This window comes from Notolepis coatsorum (assembly GCF_963971535.1).
Source record: "Notolepis coatsorum genome assembly, chromosome: 3".
Lineage (NCBI taxonomy): Eukaryota > Metazoa > Chordata > Actinopteri > Aulopiformes > Paralepididae > Notolepis > Notolepis coatsorum.
In genome coordinates this window covers 79,814,319-79,830,177 of record NC_140167.1, presented here as the reverse complement: position 1 = coordinate 79,830,177, position 15,859 = coordinate 79,814,319, and the positions used below count along the sequence as shown (strand labels likewise).

At 47.9% G+C, this 15,859-nt stretch overlaps 1 protein-coding gene across 2 annotated transcripts in view; it reads right to left on the bottom strand.

Annotated features, from left to right (window-relative positions):
* Positions 1-15,859, bottom strand: part of depdc1a (DEP domain containing 1a) — a 63,748-nt gene that overhangs the window by 15,554 nt on the left and 32,335 nt on the right. For both annotated transcript variants that reach the window (XM_084310703.1, XM_084310704.1), the window contains exons 8-9: positions 7,469-7,641; positions 5,068-5,244 (exon numbers count right to left, since the gene is read on the bottom strand). In XM_084310703.1, coding sequence (XP_084166829.1) covers positions 5,068-5,244; positions 7,469-7,641 — 350 coding nt within the window. The remainder of the gene's footprint in view (positions 1-5,067; positions 5,245-7,468; positions 7,642-15,859) is intronic.

Genomic DNA, 15,859 nt, shown 5'->3' with positions numbered 1-15,859 from the left:
GTGTTACACCAGGTCACAATGCTAGCTCTAGTGTTGACCATGTTGGTGTTACACATGTCACAATGCTAGCTCTAGTGGTGACCATGTTGGTGTTACAAAAAATAAAAGAAAACAGTTACAGTCATCATTTGAAAAAGAAGGAACAGAGGGGAGAGGAGGGCTGACAATGTTATTAATGGTTTTATAAAGCACTCTGTGGTTGTGCTGGCTAGAGGAGATGAGGTTTGAAAAATAAGCAGCCCTGGTGTTCTTAATCCTGTCATTAAACTCCGATAAGAGTTCTTTCAAATAGAGACAGTGGACTTGGAGGTTGGTGGCTCTCCACAGCCGCTCTATCTTGCCACATTGCCGTCTCAGCTTACGGATGTCTTCTGTTAACCAGGGGGAGGTATTTACAGATGAAATACTGCGTGTCACCAGGGGAGCGACGTCATCTAAAATGGCAAAGCAGTATGCGTTGACTAAACAATCTACGTCGACATTATGGGACCAAAAAAAACACTGCTGTCAAGACAGCTACGAAATGTTCCACCACTGAACCAGTTCAAATGTGCCACATTTTTACTCGCTTCCCCGGAACATAAACTGGCTTCATGTCATTTATATAGATTAAGAACAATAGAGGACCCAAGACACTCCCCTGTGGGACTCCACATGTCACCAGCTGTTCCTTGGATAGATTACCTTGACTTTCTGTCCTCTGATCTCTATCCACATGCGGGCCACCAAGCGGCAGAAGAAGCCATGAAGTGCTTTGAGAAGCTAGTGAAGGGCTACATCTGTTCCTCCCTCCCCATCAACCTGGACCCCCTGCAATTTGCATATCGCCCCAACAGGTCCACGGAGGACGCCATAGCCCATGTGCTGCACACAGCAGCATCACACCTGGACAAGAGGCAGGGGAACTATGTGAGAATGCTGTTCATCGACTACAGCTCAGCATTCAATACCATAGTCCCCTCCAAACTCATAGCCAAGCTCAGGGACCTGGGCTTGAACTATGACCTCTGCCAGTGGGTCTTGGAGTTCCTGACGCGTGTATGCTTTTACCAACGCAGTTGTGTTTCCGGGTTCACGTTTTGCGCTCTGATTGGCCACTGACCTACACGCGTACGCCCCCCTCGCTATCGCCTTTGGGGCGTGAGATATGAAGACAGATTTAACTGGGTATATGAAGGCAGTACCATACGAGCCGCAAATTGAACATGCAGTGAGTCTGCGACAACAACCCAATAATAAACACTCGAAACAGCTATTACCAGACAATTACAACAGCAGTGGTGCCTGCTTCAAATGTCACGTATTATAGGCTATAAGCCCGTGTAGATCTATTCGGAATAATAAACATATACACCCTCTAGCAAAACATGACACAATGTGATCCTTTCTCCGATAGAGCGGCTGGTCGCAGAGACGCGAGTTGAACGAACACATCGGGAGGAGAATGAATGAAAACTTTATTTAACAGATTGCAGAATGGGTACAATACAGTACGGCTCAATACACACAATTGTTAAGGGGATGCAGACCAGAGAAAGACTTTTGTCTTGTTTACATCAGGTTCATTCATTCTCCTCCCGATGTGTTCGTTCAACTCGCGTCTCTGCGACCAGCCGCTCTATCGGAGATAGGATCACATTGTGTCATGTTTTGCTAGAGGGTGTATATGTTTATTATTCCGAATAGATCTACACAGGCTTATAGCCTATAATACGTGACATTTGAAGCAGGCACCACTGCTGTTGTAATTGTCTGGTAATAGCTGTTTCGAGTGTTTATTATTGGGTTGTTGTCGCAGACTCACTGCATGTTCAATTTGCGGCTCGTATGGTACTGCCTTCCTATACCCAGTTAAATCGGTCTTCATATCTCACGCCCCCAAAGGCGATAGCGAGGGGGGCGTACGCGTGTAGGTCAGTGGCCAATCAGAGCGCAAAACGGGAACCCGGAAACACAACTGCGTTGGTAAAAGCATACACGCGTTCCTGACGGGTAGACCCCAGGTGGTGAGAGCAGGCAACTGCACCTCCTCATCCATCACGCTCAACATAGGGGCCCCCCAGGGCTGTGTTCTGAGTCCCCTCCTCTACTCCCTGTACCAGGGTTAGAAATTAAAAGAAAATTTCAAGGGCTTTTTTTGCCCCCCTTAATTGATTTTCGGCTTTTTTTTTGTATTTCGGGGGCACTGAATTTTTATGATAAACGGTAGGGGTGGGACGGTTCACAAAATGGACGGTTTGGTTCGTATCACGATTTTGGGGTCACGGTTTTCAGTTCGATATACGTTAATTTTTATTAAAAAAAATGTAACACTCAAATCTAAACATGCTTCTCATTTATTAAAAATAAAATAAAAGGTTTACAGTGTTTACAGCCTTAAATAATGTTTGGCACACAAAGACCGAACTGACTGAAAAATATATATTGTCAAAGTATTAACTTAGTGCAAACAAACAATATGCTCAGCCAGCACTAGACTTTCCTTTCTTTAATATAAACACACAAAAACAATGTCAACCATGTTTAAATTCCCTGATTGTCAGTTCTTAATGGAAAGATTCGTTTTCGGCTTGAAATTATTATGTTTCCGTCTACATTTATTTAGACTAACATTATTTAAATATTGAGTGCAACTGTGGTGGATTACGTAATTCGGTGAGTTGGAACTATCTATGGGTTGGCGCGGGTCCCCACGGACATTTTAGCGTGTGGCACCTTCAGCTCCGGTAACGTTAGGAGGAGTTCATAACCATAGATATCTATAGCATCAACATGCAGTGGGACAGCGGTAATAGTCCCGGTTGGAGTTAGTAAAACACAGTTGTATGTTAGCCTTCTTGGATGTTGAATAAACGCCTATCATTGTCTTTAAACACCCCGTCTCTCAGACTCCCATTTCCTCCTCTGCTACAGTAGCTAGTAGCTATGGTGACATTTCATTGACTGTGCAGTATTAGCTTGCGGGCTGCGTCGGGCTACCATAGTTAAAACGTGCGTTGTTTTGTACAAACTGCTAACGCTATGGCAAGATGTGTGTATGCCTATGTAATGTTAATGGCTATGTTTTTAAAGTCGTAATGAAGATTGATTTATATTGTGCGTGCCATTTTTACACAAACTGACTAGCACCTGGCTGCAGCTGGACCCTATTGGGCTGCAGTGCTGCTGCTGCTGCCTGCAGCCAGTGCAGAACACCGGCTCCGCCAATTTTTTTTTTTATTTGCGCGTCATCTGAACCGTACGATACACAGACGCTCCATTACCGGATAAATATATATATAATTAGTAAACTGTCGGGGGCATTAAGTGCCCCCCTTAACTAATTTTCGAGGGCATTTTGTCCATTTTCAAGGGCATTATGCCCCAAGCCCCCGTTAATTTCAAACCCTGCCCTGTACACACATGACTGTGTGGCACAGCGGAACAACAACACAATCATCAAATTTGCTGATGACACAGTAGTGGTGGGCCTGATCTCTGCCAACGACGAGAGGGCCTACCTGGAAGAGGTAGAGAATCTGTTGCAGTGGTGTCAGGAGAACTGCCTCTCCCTGAACGTCAGCAAAACAAAAGAGATGATTGTGGACTTCAGGAGGTCGGGGGTCAAGGACTACAGCCCCCTCAGCATCGACAGGGCACCAGTTGAGAGAGTGAACAGTTTCAAGTACCTCGGAGCCCACATATCCGAGGACTTGACATGGACCACACACATTGACAGTGTTGTGAAGAAGGCACGGCAACGCCTCTACTTCCTCAGGCGCCTAAGGAAGTTCCAAGTCAGTCAGAAGATCCTTAAGAACTTCTACTCATGCACAATAGAGAGCATCCTGACTGGCAATATCACCTCCTGATTTGGGAATAGCACCGCACAATTGGAGGGGGGCTTCCCACTCTCCAGGACATTTACAACAAGCGGTGCATGGGTAAGGCTAAGAGAATTATCAAAGACTCCAGCCACCCAAACAACTGCCTCTTTGAACTGCTGCGGTCAGGCAAGCGATACCGGAGTCTCATGGCAAGCACAGAGAGACTCAGAAGAAGCTTCTATCCTCGGGCCATCAGAATGCTAAATGACAATAACACTATGTAACAACCATCAAATGCACGCACAGCACACATCCACACGCACACACTCACTTTAAACAAACAACTCACTGCAGCACCCACTTTAGAACACCTAAACACACTTTATATTTATTGGTAAAGAATTTGCACTACAACCCATACCTCATTACACCTTACTGTAAATTGTACCTAAATTGTACCGCATCCCATTTCTGCTTTGCACTGTATAGTATATTGTAACTCAGTTACTTCTACTCTACATAGAGCATTGTACATATGTACATACTGAACACTTTTGTCCACGTACTTGACTTCTATTTTATACTTGCTATACTTATTTTATACTTATCTATTTTTGTCTAGCACAGTCTCTGGAGTGTAACAGAAAGAAGCATTTTGTATAAAAGTATTCTGTACTTCTGTATGACAACTAATAAAGAAACTTGACCAACAAGTTCTTTGTTTTGACTTGCGCACCATTTTGGATAATCACCCTGAATTATAGCAGTACACACATTACAAAAACCTTAGTAAAACAAAACATTTTCGTGGGATTTTTATAAACTTTGAACCTGTATGACTATAAGACTTCAGGCTATGGAACAGTTATGTTTTTCAGCTCCTACCTCTCAGCTGGAACCCAAAAACAGGCATCTGGCAACAACAAGTCAACACTTTGTGTAAGAAACTTCAGAATGTTACCTTTCAAAAGAGACCAGACTCATGCATGTGCTATAAGTATAAAGTATAATAAATTGCAAATGACTTTGGGTATGCAATCGACAGGCGTTTTATGCAAAATGTGCCCGACTGTTAAGAGGTTAAAATCATGTCACACAATCTGTCTGCATGTTAGGAACCTCTATATTTAACCTCTTAGGAAGATGGTTAAATATAGCAAAAAGGAGTCTGTTGAATAGGATTTCCTGAAGCCGGATAAAAATTCATGGAACAGTTTTGAATCGTTGATATATAAATATAAATGAATGTGTATATATGTACCTGGACAGTGTGCAGGTAGTGGATATGGTCGGTCACGGCGTGCAGCAGGTACTCGGGTACAGACAGAATCATCTGCTGATGGTCCATCAGGAAGGAGACCAGTCTGGTGGCCAGCAGCTCATCTAGATCACACTCCACTGCACTGCCCAGAACACAGCCGGAGAACGTATGGACCATCTGAGAGACAGAGAGGCGTCCGTTAGTGGCAACACGGCAGAAATAAACACACATTTCTATCAGAAAACATGAAGTTATCCTGGAACACAGCAAGTGGCGTCACACAGCAAGGTGTTGAGGAGACCATTCAAGTAAGGACAACTCTCCCTTTTGCAATTCTGCATTGATTTTCTTCAATCATATTTTCTAGTGTCTCTCTCCCAGAGTCTCTCTCTCTCCCAGTGCGTCTCTCTCGTCCTAGTCTGTCTCACCCCCTCCCAGTCTCTCTCTCTCTCCCAGTGCGTCTCTCTCCTCCTAGTCTGTCTCACCCCCCCCCCAGTCTCTCTCTCTCCCAGTGCGTCTCTCTCCTCCTAGTCTGTCTCACCCCCTCCCAGTCTCTCTCTCCCAGTGCGTCTCTCTCCTCCTAGTCTCTCTCACCCCCTCCTAGTCTCTCTCACTCCCTCCCAGTGTCTCTCTCCTCCTAGTCTGTCTCTCTCCTCCTAGTCTGTCTCACCCCCTCCCAGTCTCTCACCCCCTCCTAGTCTCTCTCACTCCCTCCCAGTCTCTCTCTCACTCCCTCCCAGTGTCTCTCTCCTCCTAGTCTCTCTCACTCCCTCACAGTGTCTCTCTCCTCCTAGTCTCTCTCACTCCCTCCCAGTGTCTCTCTCCTCCTAGTCTCTCTCACTCCCTCCCAGTGTCTCTCTCCTCCTAGTCTCTCTCACTCCCTCCCAGTGTCTCTCACTCCCTCCCAGTGTCTCTCTCACCCCCTCCCAGTGTGTCTCTCTCCCAGTGTGTCTCTCTCCCAGTGTGTCTCTGTCTCCCAGTGTGTGTCTCTGTCTCCCAGTGTGTGTCTCTGTCTCCCAGTGTGTGTCTCTCTGTGTCTCTGTCTCCCAGTGTGTGTCTCTCTCCCAGTGTGTGTCTCTGTCTCCCAGTGTGTGTCTCTCTGTGTCTCTGTCTCCCAGTGTGTGTCTCTGTCTCCCAGTGTGTGTCTCTCTCCCAGTGTGTGTCTCTGTCTCCCAGTGTGTGTCTCTCTGTGTCTCTGTCTCCCAGTGTGTGTCTCTCTCCCAGTGTGTGTCTATGTCTCCCAGTGTGTGTCTCTCTCCCAGTGTGTGTCTATGTCTCCCAGTGTGTGTCTCTCTCCCAGTGTGTGTCTCTCTCCCAGTGTGTGTCTCTCTGTGTCTCTGTCTCCCAGTGTGTGTCTCTGTCTCCCAGTGTGTGTCTCTCCCAGTGTGTGTCTCTCTGTGTCTCTGTCTCCCAGTGTGTGTCTCTGTCTCCCAGTGTGTGTCTCTCTCCCAGTGTGTGTCTCTGTCTCCCAGTGTGTGTCTCTCTCCCAGTGTGTGTCTCTCTGTGTCTCTCTCCCAGTGTGTGTCTCTCTCCCAGTGTGTGTCTATGTCTCCCAGTGTGTGTCTCTCTCCCAGTGTGTGTCTCTCTGTGTCTGTCTCCCAGTGTGTGTCTCTCTCCGAGTGTGTGTCTCTGTCTCCCAGTGTGTGTATCTCTCCCAGTGTGTGTCTCTGTCTCCCAGTGTGTCTCTGTCTCCCAGTGTGTCTCTGTCTCCCAGTGTGTGTCTCTGTCTCCCAGTGTGTGTCTCTCTCCCAGTGTGTGTCTCTCTCCCAGTGTGTGTCTCTGTCTCCCAGTGTGTGTCTCTGTCTCTCTAAGTGTGTCTCTCGGTGTCTGTGTCTCACCAGGGTGCGTGTCCCTATGAGGTGGTGTAGTCTCAGTGTCTCACCACCAGGGTGCGTGTCCCTATGAGGTGGTGTAGTCTCAGTGTCTCACCACCAGGGGGCGTGTCCCTATGAGGTGGTGTAGTCTCCGTGTCTCACCACCAGGGTGCGTGTCCCTATGAGGTGGTGTAGTCTCCGTGTCTCACCACCAGGGTGCGTGTCCCTATGAGGTGGTGTAGTCTCAGTGTCTCACCACCAGGGTGCGTGTCCCTATGAGGTGGTGTAGTCTCAGTGTCTCACCACCAGGGTGCGCGTCCCTATGAGGTGGTGTAGTCTCAGTGTCTCACCACCAGGGTGCGTGTCCCTATGAGGTGGTGTAGTCTCAGTGTCTCACCACCAGGGTGCGCGTCCCTATAAGGTGGTGTAGTCTCAGTGTCTCACCACCAGGGTGCGCGTCCCTATGAGGTGGTGTAGTCTCAGTGTCTCACCAGGGTGCGCGTCCCTATGAGGTGGTGTAGTCGTGCTCAGTGTCTCACCAGGGTGCGTGTCCCTATGAGGTGGTGTAGTCGTGCTCAGTGTCTCACCAGGGTGCGTGTCCCTATGAGGTGGTGTAGTCGCGGCAGGTCCACGTTCTGACTGATGCGCGACATCATCCTGAAGAGCAGCTGCAGGCGGCGCCGGGAGGAGGGGGGGAGGAGCAGCGTGCAGAGCTGGAGGGCCTCCACCGCCACGCGCTCACACTGAGGCTGCAGCAGGCCTGCAGCACACGGGGGGTCACTTTAATGTCTGGAAACACTTCATCCAGATTCTACAACCTGAGCTTTTATCTACAGTAATTTGTGCTGAACTCTATTGAACACTCCAGAATTCCTGTATATTCTACCGAGTCATTCCTACTTAAGCTCTAGTAGCTCTACTGCTATTAGTGGTTAGATGTTAGATGTTAGATGTTATGTTGTTTAGACACACAGCAACACACAGACACACAGACAGACAGACAGACAGACAGACAGACAGACAGACAGACAGACAGACAGACAGACAGACAGACAGACAGACAGACAGACAGACGGACAGACGGTTGGGGGGCGTCTTACTGTTTTCAGAGCTGGGTTTAGACCGTGAGACAGGCATTTTGGGCAGACAGACAGACGACGGTCTGAGCAGTGAGACAGGCCGGGTAGGCTTGGAGAGGTCCAGCGAGCTGACACAGCGCCGGGCCACGACTGGAACTGTACTGGACCGGGTTCTGGAGGAAGGTCCGGTGGCTGGAGCTCCTCGTGTGGAAGTGGAGGAGGAACTATCTCCAGGAGGCGCTTCATGAACGTCCATACAGCTGTTTGTTCTGCCACGGCCCAGCGTGGGCTCCATAGCAACCTCATCCCCGGTCTCCAGGACGATGTCCAGACAGCTGCCCACGCTCCGTGGCCTCAGGGGGCGGGACCTCCGCAAGAATGACAGCGTCGCCGTGGTAACTACAGGCCGACTGGTCCCGGTGGGCGCTTCCAGAACTTTCCCAGAACCAGAGGAGGGGGTTTCCGTGGAAACAGAGGTAGAGCAGCTGTCTGACAGAGCGTCTGGGCCGTTATTATTATTACTACTACGGGATGTTGTCTTGGAGGTACCAATGTCCTGACGACAGTTGCTACGGCCACAGCCTGTCGCCCGGCTGTCATTGGATAAGAAGAGCTGCTGGGGCAGAGGGGCGGAGTCATCCAGGACAGTCTCCAATGAGCAGCTCCTGGGGCACAGGCTAGAGGTCCCGACTAAGCTCTGCGAGTGGTTAAGGCTCAGACAGCTGCCTCCTAACCGCCCGACACCGCCCGCCCCTCTCAGAGACGACAGACGTGATTGGCTGAACTTTGAGCTGAAGACCTCCCTCATTGGACTGTCCGCCTCGTCACAAGACCCCTGTCTGATCAGTGACAGGAGGAGACACTCTGTGGATAGGAAGGAGGCTGCGGTCTTGGAGGGCGGGGGGCGTGAGGGGGGGTCAGACAGCTTACGCTTCCCCCTCTGAGGCCTAGAGGGCGCCGCAACATAGCCACACAACACTGGGTGATATAAGAGAAGAGAGGAGAGAGGAAGAGAGAAAGGGAGGGGAGATGGAGAAAGATGCAGGAAGGAAGGGAGAGAGAGAGAGTATTTGCAGGTGATGTCAGTTCAGTGCAGGCAGGCAGGAGGTTTGGGGTTAGTTGGTTCAACATACAGTAACAGTGATGAGCAGACAGCAGCCACAAACACAGGTGAGCTCCATGAGCCAAAACAATCACAATTAACAAGAAGAAAACAAATAAACCTTCATTAGAACGTTCAAAACTCTCAACAACTTCGGCCATTATGACCTAATAATATAGTATTTCCTGCCCTACAAAAAGCAAACAGCAGTAACTGCACAAGAAGAAATCTCTAGCCAGATGTATTATTGGTACAAACATGGATAAAAAGTACTACACAAGCAGGGATGTAGTATAAATTACTTAGTTGTGAAGGTATGTATTAGGGGATGTTAACAATTAATCGAAGATCGATTGATTGATCGTTAAAGGATTTAATCGAACACATGACATTTACTCTATCTACTATCAAACTGTTGTGTCCTACTGTTACACAGTGTGAAGCATGCAGTTACTTATTTGCACCACTTGGTGTCAACAGAGGTGACCTGCCTAGACAGGCATGAAGAAGAAGCATGAATACAGGAAGTGAGGCATTGCATGCCATGATGTGTGAAATGCTATGCAGGAACTAAACAAAGAATAGTCAATTGAAATGGATCCACTCTCTCCAGTGTCTTATTCATTGCCATCCACCTCTACAAATTGGCGACGAGATAACCCACCTGCTACAGTTTGATTACAGAAGACTATTTTTGACAATTTATTTGTGAAGATGGCTGTAAATGTGCATAATCCTGCTCCGTTTTTGCAATGCCCTGGAAAGCCTACAATTCCTTTCAAGACATGGATGTTAATGTTTGACAACTACCTACTGGTCATAAATGCAACAGGGAATGCTTGGCCTAATGCAAGGAAAAGAGCTGTTCTTCTTCACTGCCTTGGAACAGAAGGACAGAGGACTTTTCACTCATTGCCAAACACAGGTGATACCTATGATGCTGCTGTTACTGCATTAAGTGCACACTTCACACCAATGACTAATGTGGTAGTGGAACGTCACACATTCAGAAAAAGGGTACAAAGCCCACATGAGACTGTTGCCCAATATGTGGTTGCTCTCAGAGAGCTTGCATCATCATGTGACTTTGGTGATAAGAATGATGAGATGCTGCGTGATCAGCTTATCCAATATGTTACAAATGCCCATATTAGGGAGAAGCTACTACTGGAGCCTAATCTCACTCTAGACAAGGCTATCACACTTGCTACACAGATTGAGTCTGCAGCTGAACAAGCTAAATGCATGGTTGGAGATAAACCTAGCTTTCAAGTACAAGCAGTGCAAAAGAAACAATTTCGATCACGGCCTCAGCATAAACCATTCACACCTGCACCTACTGCTGCAACTGGGAAGTCCTCCCGTACATGTTTCAGATGTGGATCTGACAGTCACCTAGCAAATGCTCCCTCATGTCCGGCTGCTAAGGCTACTTGCAAAACTTGTAACAAGAAGGGACATTTTGCCAGAGTGTGCCGCTCTGCTCCTACACATCAAGTAAGAGAAGTGGAGATTCCTGAATTGACTGTCCTGTGCATTCAAGAGGCTGCCGGTAAATCTGATAAAATAAAATGCAATGTCAAGATCCAGCCTTCAGGCTCACCAGTCTATGCCATGGACCTGGTTGTTGACTCTGCGTCCCCAGTGTCCATACTGCCCAGAAGTGTGTTTGAAGAACATTTTGGTGAGTCACACCTAACACCACCTTCTATTCAACTAATCACATACACCAAGTCACCTATACCTGTGCTGGGATGTCTTTCAGCATTGGTGACTAGAGATGATGTCACTGCTGCAGCAACCTTCTTTGTGGTGGAGAAGGGGACCCCATTGCTGGGCCTGGATTTGATGATTGCACTGAACATTCACATTGTAGGAGGTGCTGTGGTTCCTCCTCCTTTTGCCTCTGCTCCAACTGCCCCTGTGCTGCACCTCTCTACCTCTCCCCCACTAGTTGGCTGTGCTAAAAAGTTTGTGCACCGGGTCAAAGTCTCTGCCTCTGTTCCCCCGGTTCGACAAAAACTGCGCCGTTTGCCCCTGTCTGTGAGAGATGCAGTCACAGAAGAGATAAACAGACAGCTGGCTGCTGGTGTGATAGAGAGGATTGATGCTTCCCCCTGGGTGTCTCCTATCGTTGTCACACGAAAGAAGACAAGAGACATTCGTATGTGTGTGGATCTCCGAGAGCCAAACAAGGCTGTCATTACAGACTGCTATCCAATTCCACACATAGATGAGCTGCTGTCCACTCTGCGTGGGGCCACAGTGTTTTCAACCATTGATCTGGCTAGTGCCTACCACCAGGTGCCCCTACATGAGGAAAGTAGGGACCTGACTGCTTTCATTACCCATGAAGGACTCTTCCGCTACTGCCGTGTGCCCTATGGCCTCTCCTCTGCACCATCTGCATTCCAAAAGATGATGGCTACCATCCTCAAAGGCCTGCCAGGGGTGCAGAATTATCTGGATGATATTATCATCTATGGAGCCAACAGCACAGTACATGATGCTCGACTGAAGCAAGTTCTACACCGCCTGCAAGAGGCAGGTCTACTCCTGAATGAGGAAAAGTGCTGCTATAATCAGTCAAGTCTACGCTTCCTGGGCCACGTGGTGTCAGCTGAAGGTATTGCGCCTGACAAAGAGCACATCGAAGCTGTTTTGAATGCCCCAGCTCCGACAGATGGCGTTGCCCTTCGCTCTTTTCTAGGCCTAGTCTCATGGTATTCAAAGTTCATCCCGAACTATGCATCAGAATCTGAGCCAATGCGGGCATGCATCAGGAAAGACATTGACTTTCACTGGACGAGTGAGGCACAGAAGAGTTTTCAGAAAATTAAACTGCTACTGGTGAACAGTACTGCCCTTGCCCTTTTCGATCCTTCCCTGCATACAGTGGTGTCTACTGACGCCTCAGACTACGGCTTGGGAGCTGTGTTCACCCAGCTTCATCCTGACGGGGAGGAACATACAGTGGCTTTTGCCTCCCGGGCTCTCAACACAGTGGAACGCAAATACTCCACTGTAGAAAAGGAAGCGCTGGGATGTGTTTGGGCAGTGGAAAAGTGGCGCACATACTTGTGGGGGCGAAAATTCACCTTACGTACTGACCATCAAGCCCTCACTACACTGCTTACTACTAAAGGCATAGGTCGTGCTGGAATGCGCATTGCACGCTGGTCTGCCAGGCTCTTGACCTATGACTATGATGTGATCTACCGCCCAGGGTCAGACAACTACACGGCTGACTGCCTGTCCCGTCTTCCACTTCCTGGAGCTCCTGACCCTGCCCTGGATGCGGAGCCTGAAATGGTTGCCTACATCACTGATGCTCTTGCTGCTCTGCCCATTACTGACTTTGAGGCTGCTGCTGCCTCTTGCCCGGAGATTTCTGCACTCCGTAAACAGATTGCACGTGGCTGGCCACAAAAGGTGAAAATGCTGAGTCCAGAAGTTGCCCCATACTTCCCCATACGTCATGAACTGTCAGTGGAAAACTCACTGGTGCTTCGGGGAGCACGTCTGGTTGTGCCAATCGCACTGCGTGCTACTCTGGTGGCTCTTGCACACGAGACACACCAAGGAGTGGTGCGAACAAAGCAACGCCTGAGAGAGTACTACTGGTGGCCAAAGATGGATGACCTGGTCCACTCTACAATTCAGTCATGTCAGCCATGCCAGTCCAATGACAAGACTGCAAAGCCACGCCCTGCTCCACTACAACCAGTTACATTCCCGGACAGGCCATGGCAAAAGCTTGCAATGGACATTGTCGGTCCTTTTGAAACAGCTACATGGGACTGTCGATATGCCATCACTCTGATTGACTACTACAGCAAGTGGCCAGAGGTCGCTTTCACTGCAAATATCACTACAAAGGATGTTACATCCTTCCTCTCCTCCGTCTTCAGTAAACAAGGAAACCCGGAATCCATTGTGACAGACAATGGAAAACAGTTTACTTCAGCTGACTTTGCTGCTTTCCTAGCTGAACGGGATGTTGTACACCACAGAGTCTCTGTGTACTACCCTGCTGCGAATGGCGCCATAGAGCGTTTCAATCGTGTCCTGAAAGAGACTGTGCAGATGGCTATCATACAGTCTGTACCATGGAAACCTGCCATTACTGCCTTCCTGATGGCTTACCGTGCCACACCGCATGCAGCTACAGGTGTGTCTCCCTATCAACTACTGTATGGCCGGAAGATGCGCACAAAGTTGACTGTCCTGCCGCGCTCTCATACTGACCCTGTCTCGGATGAACAGGTACGAGAGAAAGTCACACGCCATCAACACAAGATGAAGACTTATACTGATGGAAAACGAGGCGCATGCACTCCACCTTTTCAAGAAGGGGATAGTGTACGGGTGAAAACACCTCTCCATGTGCCCAAAGCTCACCCAAAGTTTGGTGCTCCCCTGAGAGTCACTAAGAAGGTCGGCCAAAGCACATACTTGCTGGAAGATGGCCGAAGATGGAACGCCTCTCACCTAGCTCCTGATCGCTGTGCAGCCGTAAAGCCACAGAACATTCCTGCTTCACCTGACCTTGCCTCTCCATCCTCTCCAAAGAAACTACGAGTCAGAAAGAAGCCTAACTGGATGCAAGAATATGTGACTGATTAGATATTGGTCTTCCGAATGTAGCTTGTCAACAGATCTTTTGTTTTGTTGTATTTTCAAAAGTATGCAATGTAGTGTTAAAAAAAAGAAAAAAAAAATCCTACAGTTGTATCCTATTTCAGATCTGTGAAACAGAGTATTTTGTGTTCATGTTCATGTTCACCTTTCTTATATTTTCTGGTTTACTAACCTTTATTCATACAGTACTGAGTACAGTTAAGGAAAATGGTTATGCCTGAATGCAGGTTCTGAGATAATTTTATTTAGCCTCTGAGGAAATGTTTTTTCTACAAAGAGAGGAAATGTTGTGTCCTACTGTTACACAGTGTGAAGCATGCAGTTACTTATTTGCACCACTTGGTGTCAACAGAGGTGACCTGCCTAGACAGGCATGAAGAAGAAGCATGAATACAGGAAGTGAGGCATTGCATGCCATGATGTGTGAAATGCTATGCAGGAACTAAACAAAGAATAGTCAATTGAAATGGATCCACTCTCTCCAGTGTCTTATTCATTGCCATCCACCTCTACACAAACAATGATATGTTACAATGTTGTATGTCTCTTATTACATTGTAGCAGTCAGTAGAATAGTGTATTTTCAAAAGCATGTTTCAATGAACAGATAGAGGGCGCAATATAAATATGACGAGGAGGCAACTACCTCCGTGTCTGGAAAATAGGCGAGAAAAAAAAACACGAAAGACAAAATTAAGCATAAGCGTTGATTTAGAAAAAATAACCCAAATAATAAAAAGAGTTCGGCAAATGATACACCTGCTTGAGCCAGCGTGCCATATAGTCCATCCTGATGCACAACCACCTCGCATCGTAGCCCCTTTCGTGACGTTGATGCACGCCAATATGCTTTGGCCAGTGAATACAACAGTCACTTGCTCCTCTATGGGAACGCAAGCAATATCCACCGTGATTCCCACCCCTAGTATATAGAGGTACTGGCATGCCAGCTTTGCCAGCCTGGGGAATCTCCCCGCATTGACTTTGTCAGTTGGATTTGTATCCAGGGATGGGGAATGGCTTCTTTTAACTGTTACGCGAGGTGGTCTGCCATATGCCGACCCGGTAAACTTCTAAAGTTAGTTAGCAACACTGCAGTGGTGACTCGCCAGTCCTCGTGATGTAGTAGCAAGTGACGGTAACATAGCTTTCGGTCATCAGGGCAGTCCAGCTGTCTGCAACCTTGCGAGCACCGGTAACGTTAGCTAGCTTCGAGAGCAACTCCTAACTTTGCATCGGTGTAGCTCTCCTCGATGCGAGTAGCCCCTTTCGTGACGTTGATGCACGCCAATATGCTTTGGCCAGTGAATACAACAGTCACTTGCTCCTCTATGGGAACGCAAGCAATATCCACCATGATGGACTGGTTTTGGACGAATGGTTCATATACAAGTATCACAGAGAAATTTCAAAGGTACTCACAGTTGCACAAGGGTTTCACACAAAGATACGGGGTGGTTTGAAAGCTCGCCGTAGCTAATAAACATTTAAAAAAATATATATAAACGAGTAAAAATCACTGAGGTAGCGGTGCGTCAAAATGGCTTACTCTTTTTCTTCCGCATTGTGACATGCCGGAGCGCTGTGATTGGCTTCTTCTCTTATGCTTTGTCACATGCCTGGTGCGCCCAGCAATCACAGCGCTCCGGCATGTCACAATGCGGAAGAAAAAGAGTAAGCCATTTTGACACAACACCTCAGTGATTTTTACTCGTTTATAATTTTTTTTTTTTACAAATGTTTATTAGCAACGCCGAGCTTTCAAACCACCCCGCATCTTTGTGTGAAACCCTCGTGCAACTGTGCGTACCTTTGAAATTTCTCTGTGATACTTGTATATGAACCGTTCGTCCAAAACCAGTCCATCATGGTGGATATTGCTTGCGTTCCCATAGAGGAGCAAGTGACTGTTGTATTCACTGGCCAAAGCATATTGGCGTGCATCAACGTCACGAAAGGGGCTACTCGCATCGAGGAGAGCTACACCGATGCAAAGTTAGGAGTTGCTCTCGAAGCTAGCTAACGTTACCGGTGCTCGCAAGGTTGCAGACAGCTGGACTGCCCTGATGACCGAAAGCTATGTTACCGTCACTTGCTACTACATCACGAGGACTGGCGAGTCACCACTGCAGTGTTGCTAACTAACTTTAGAAGTT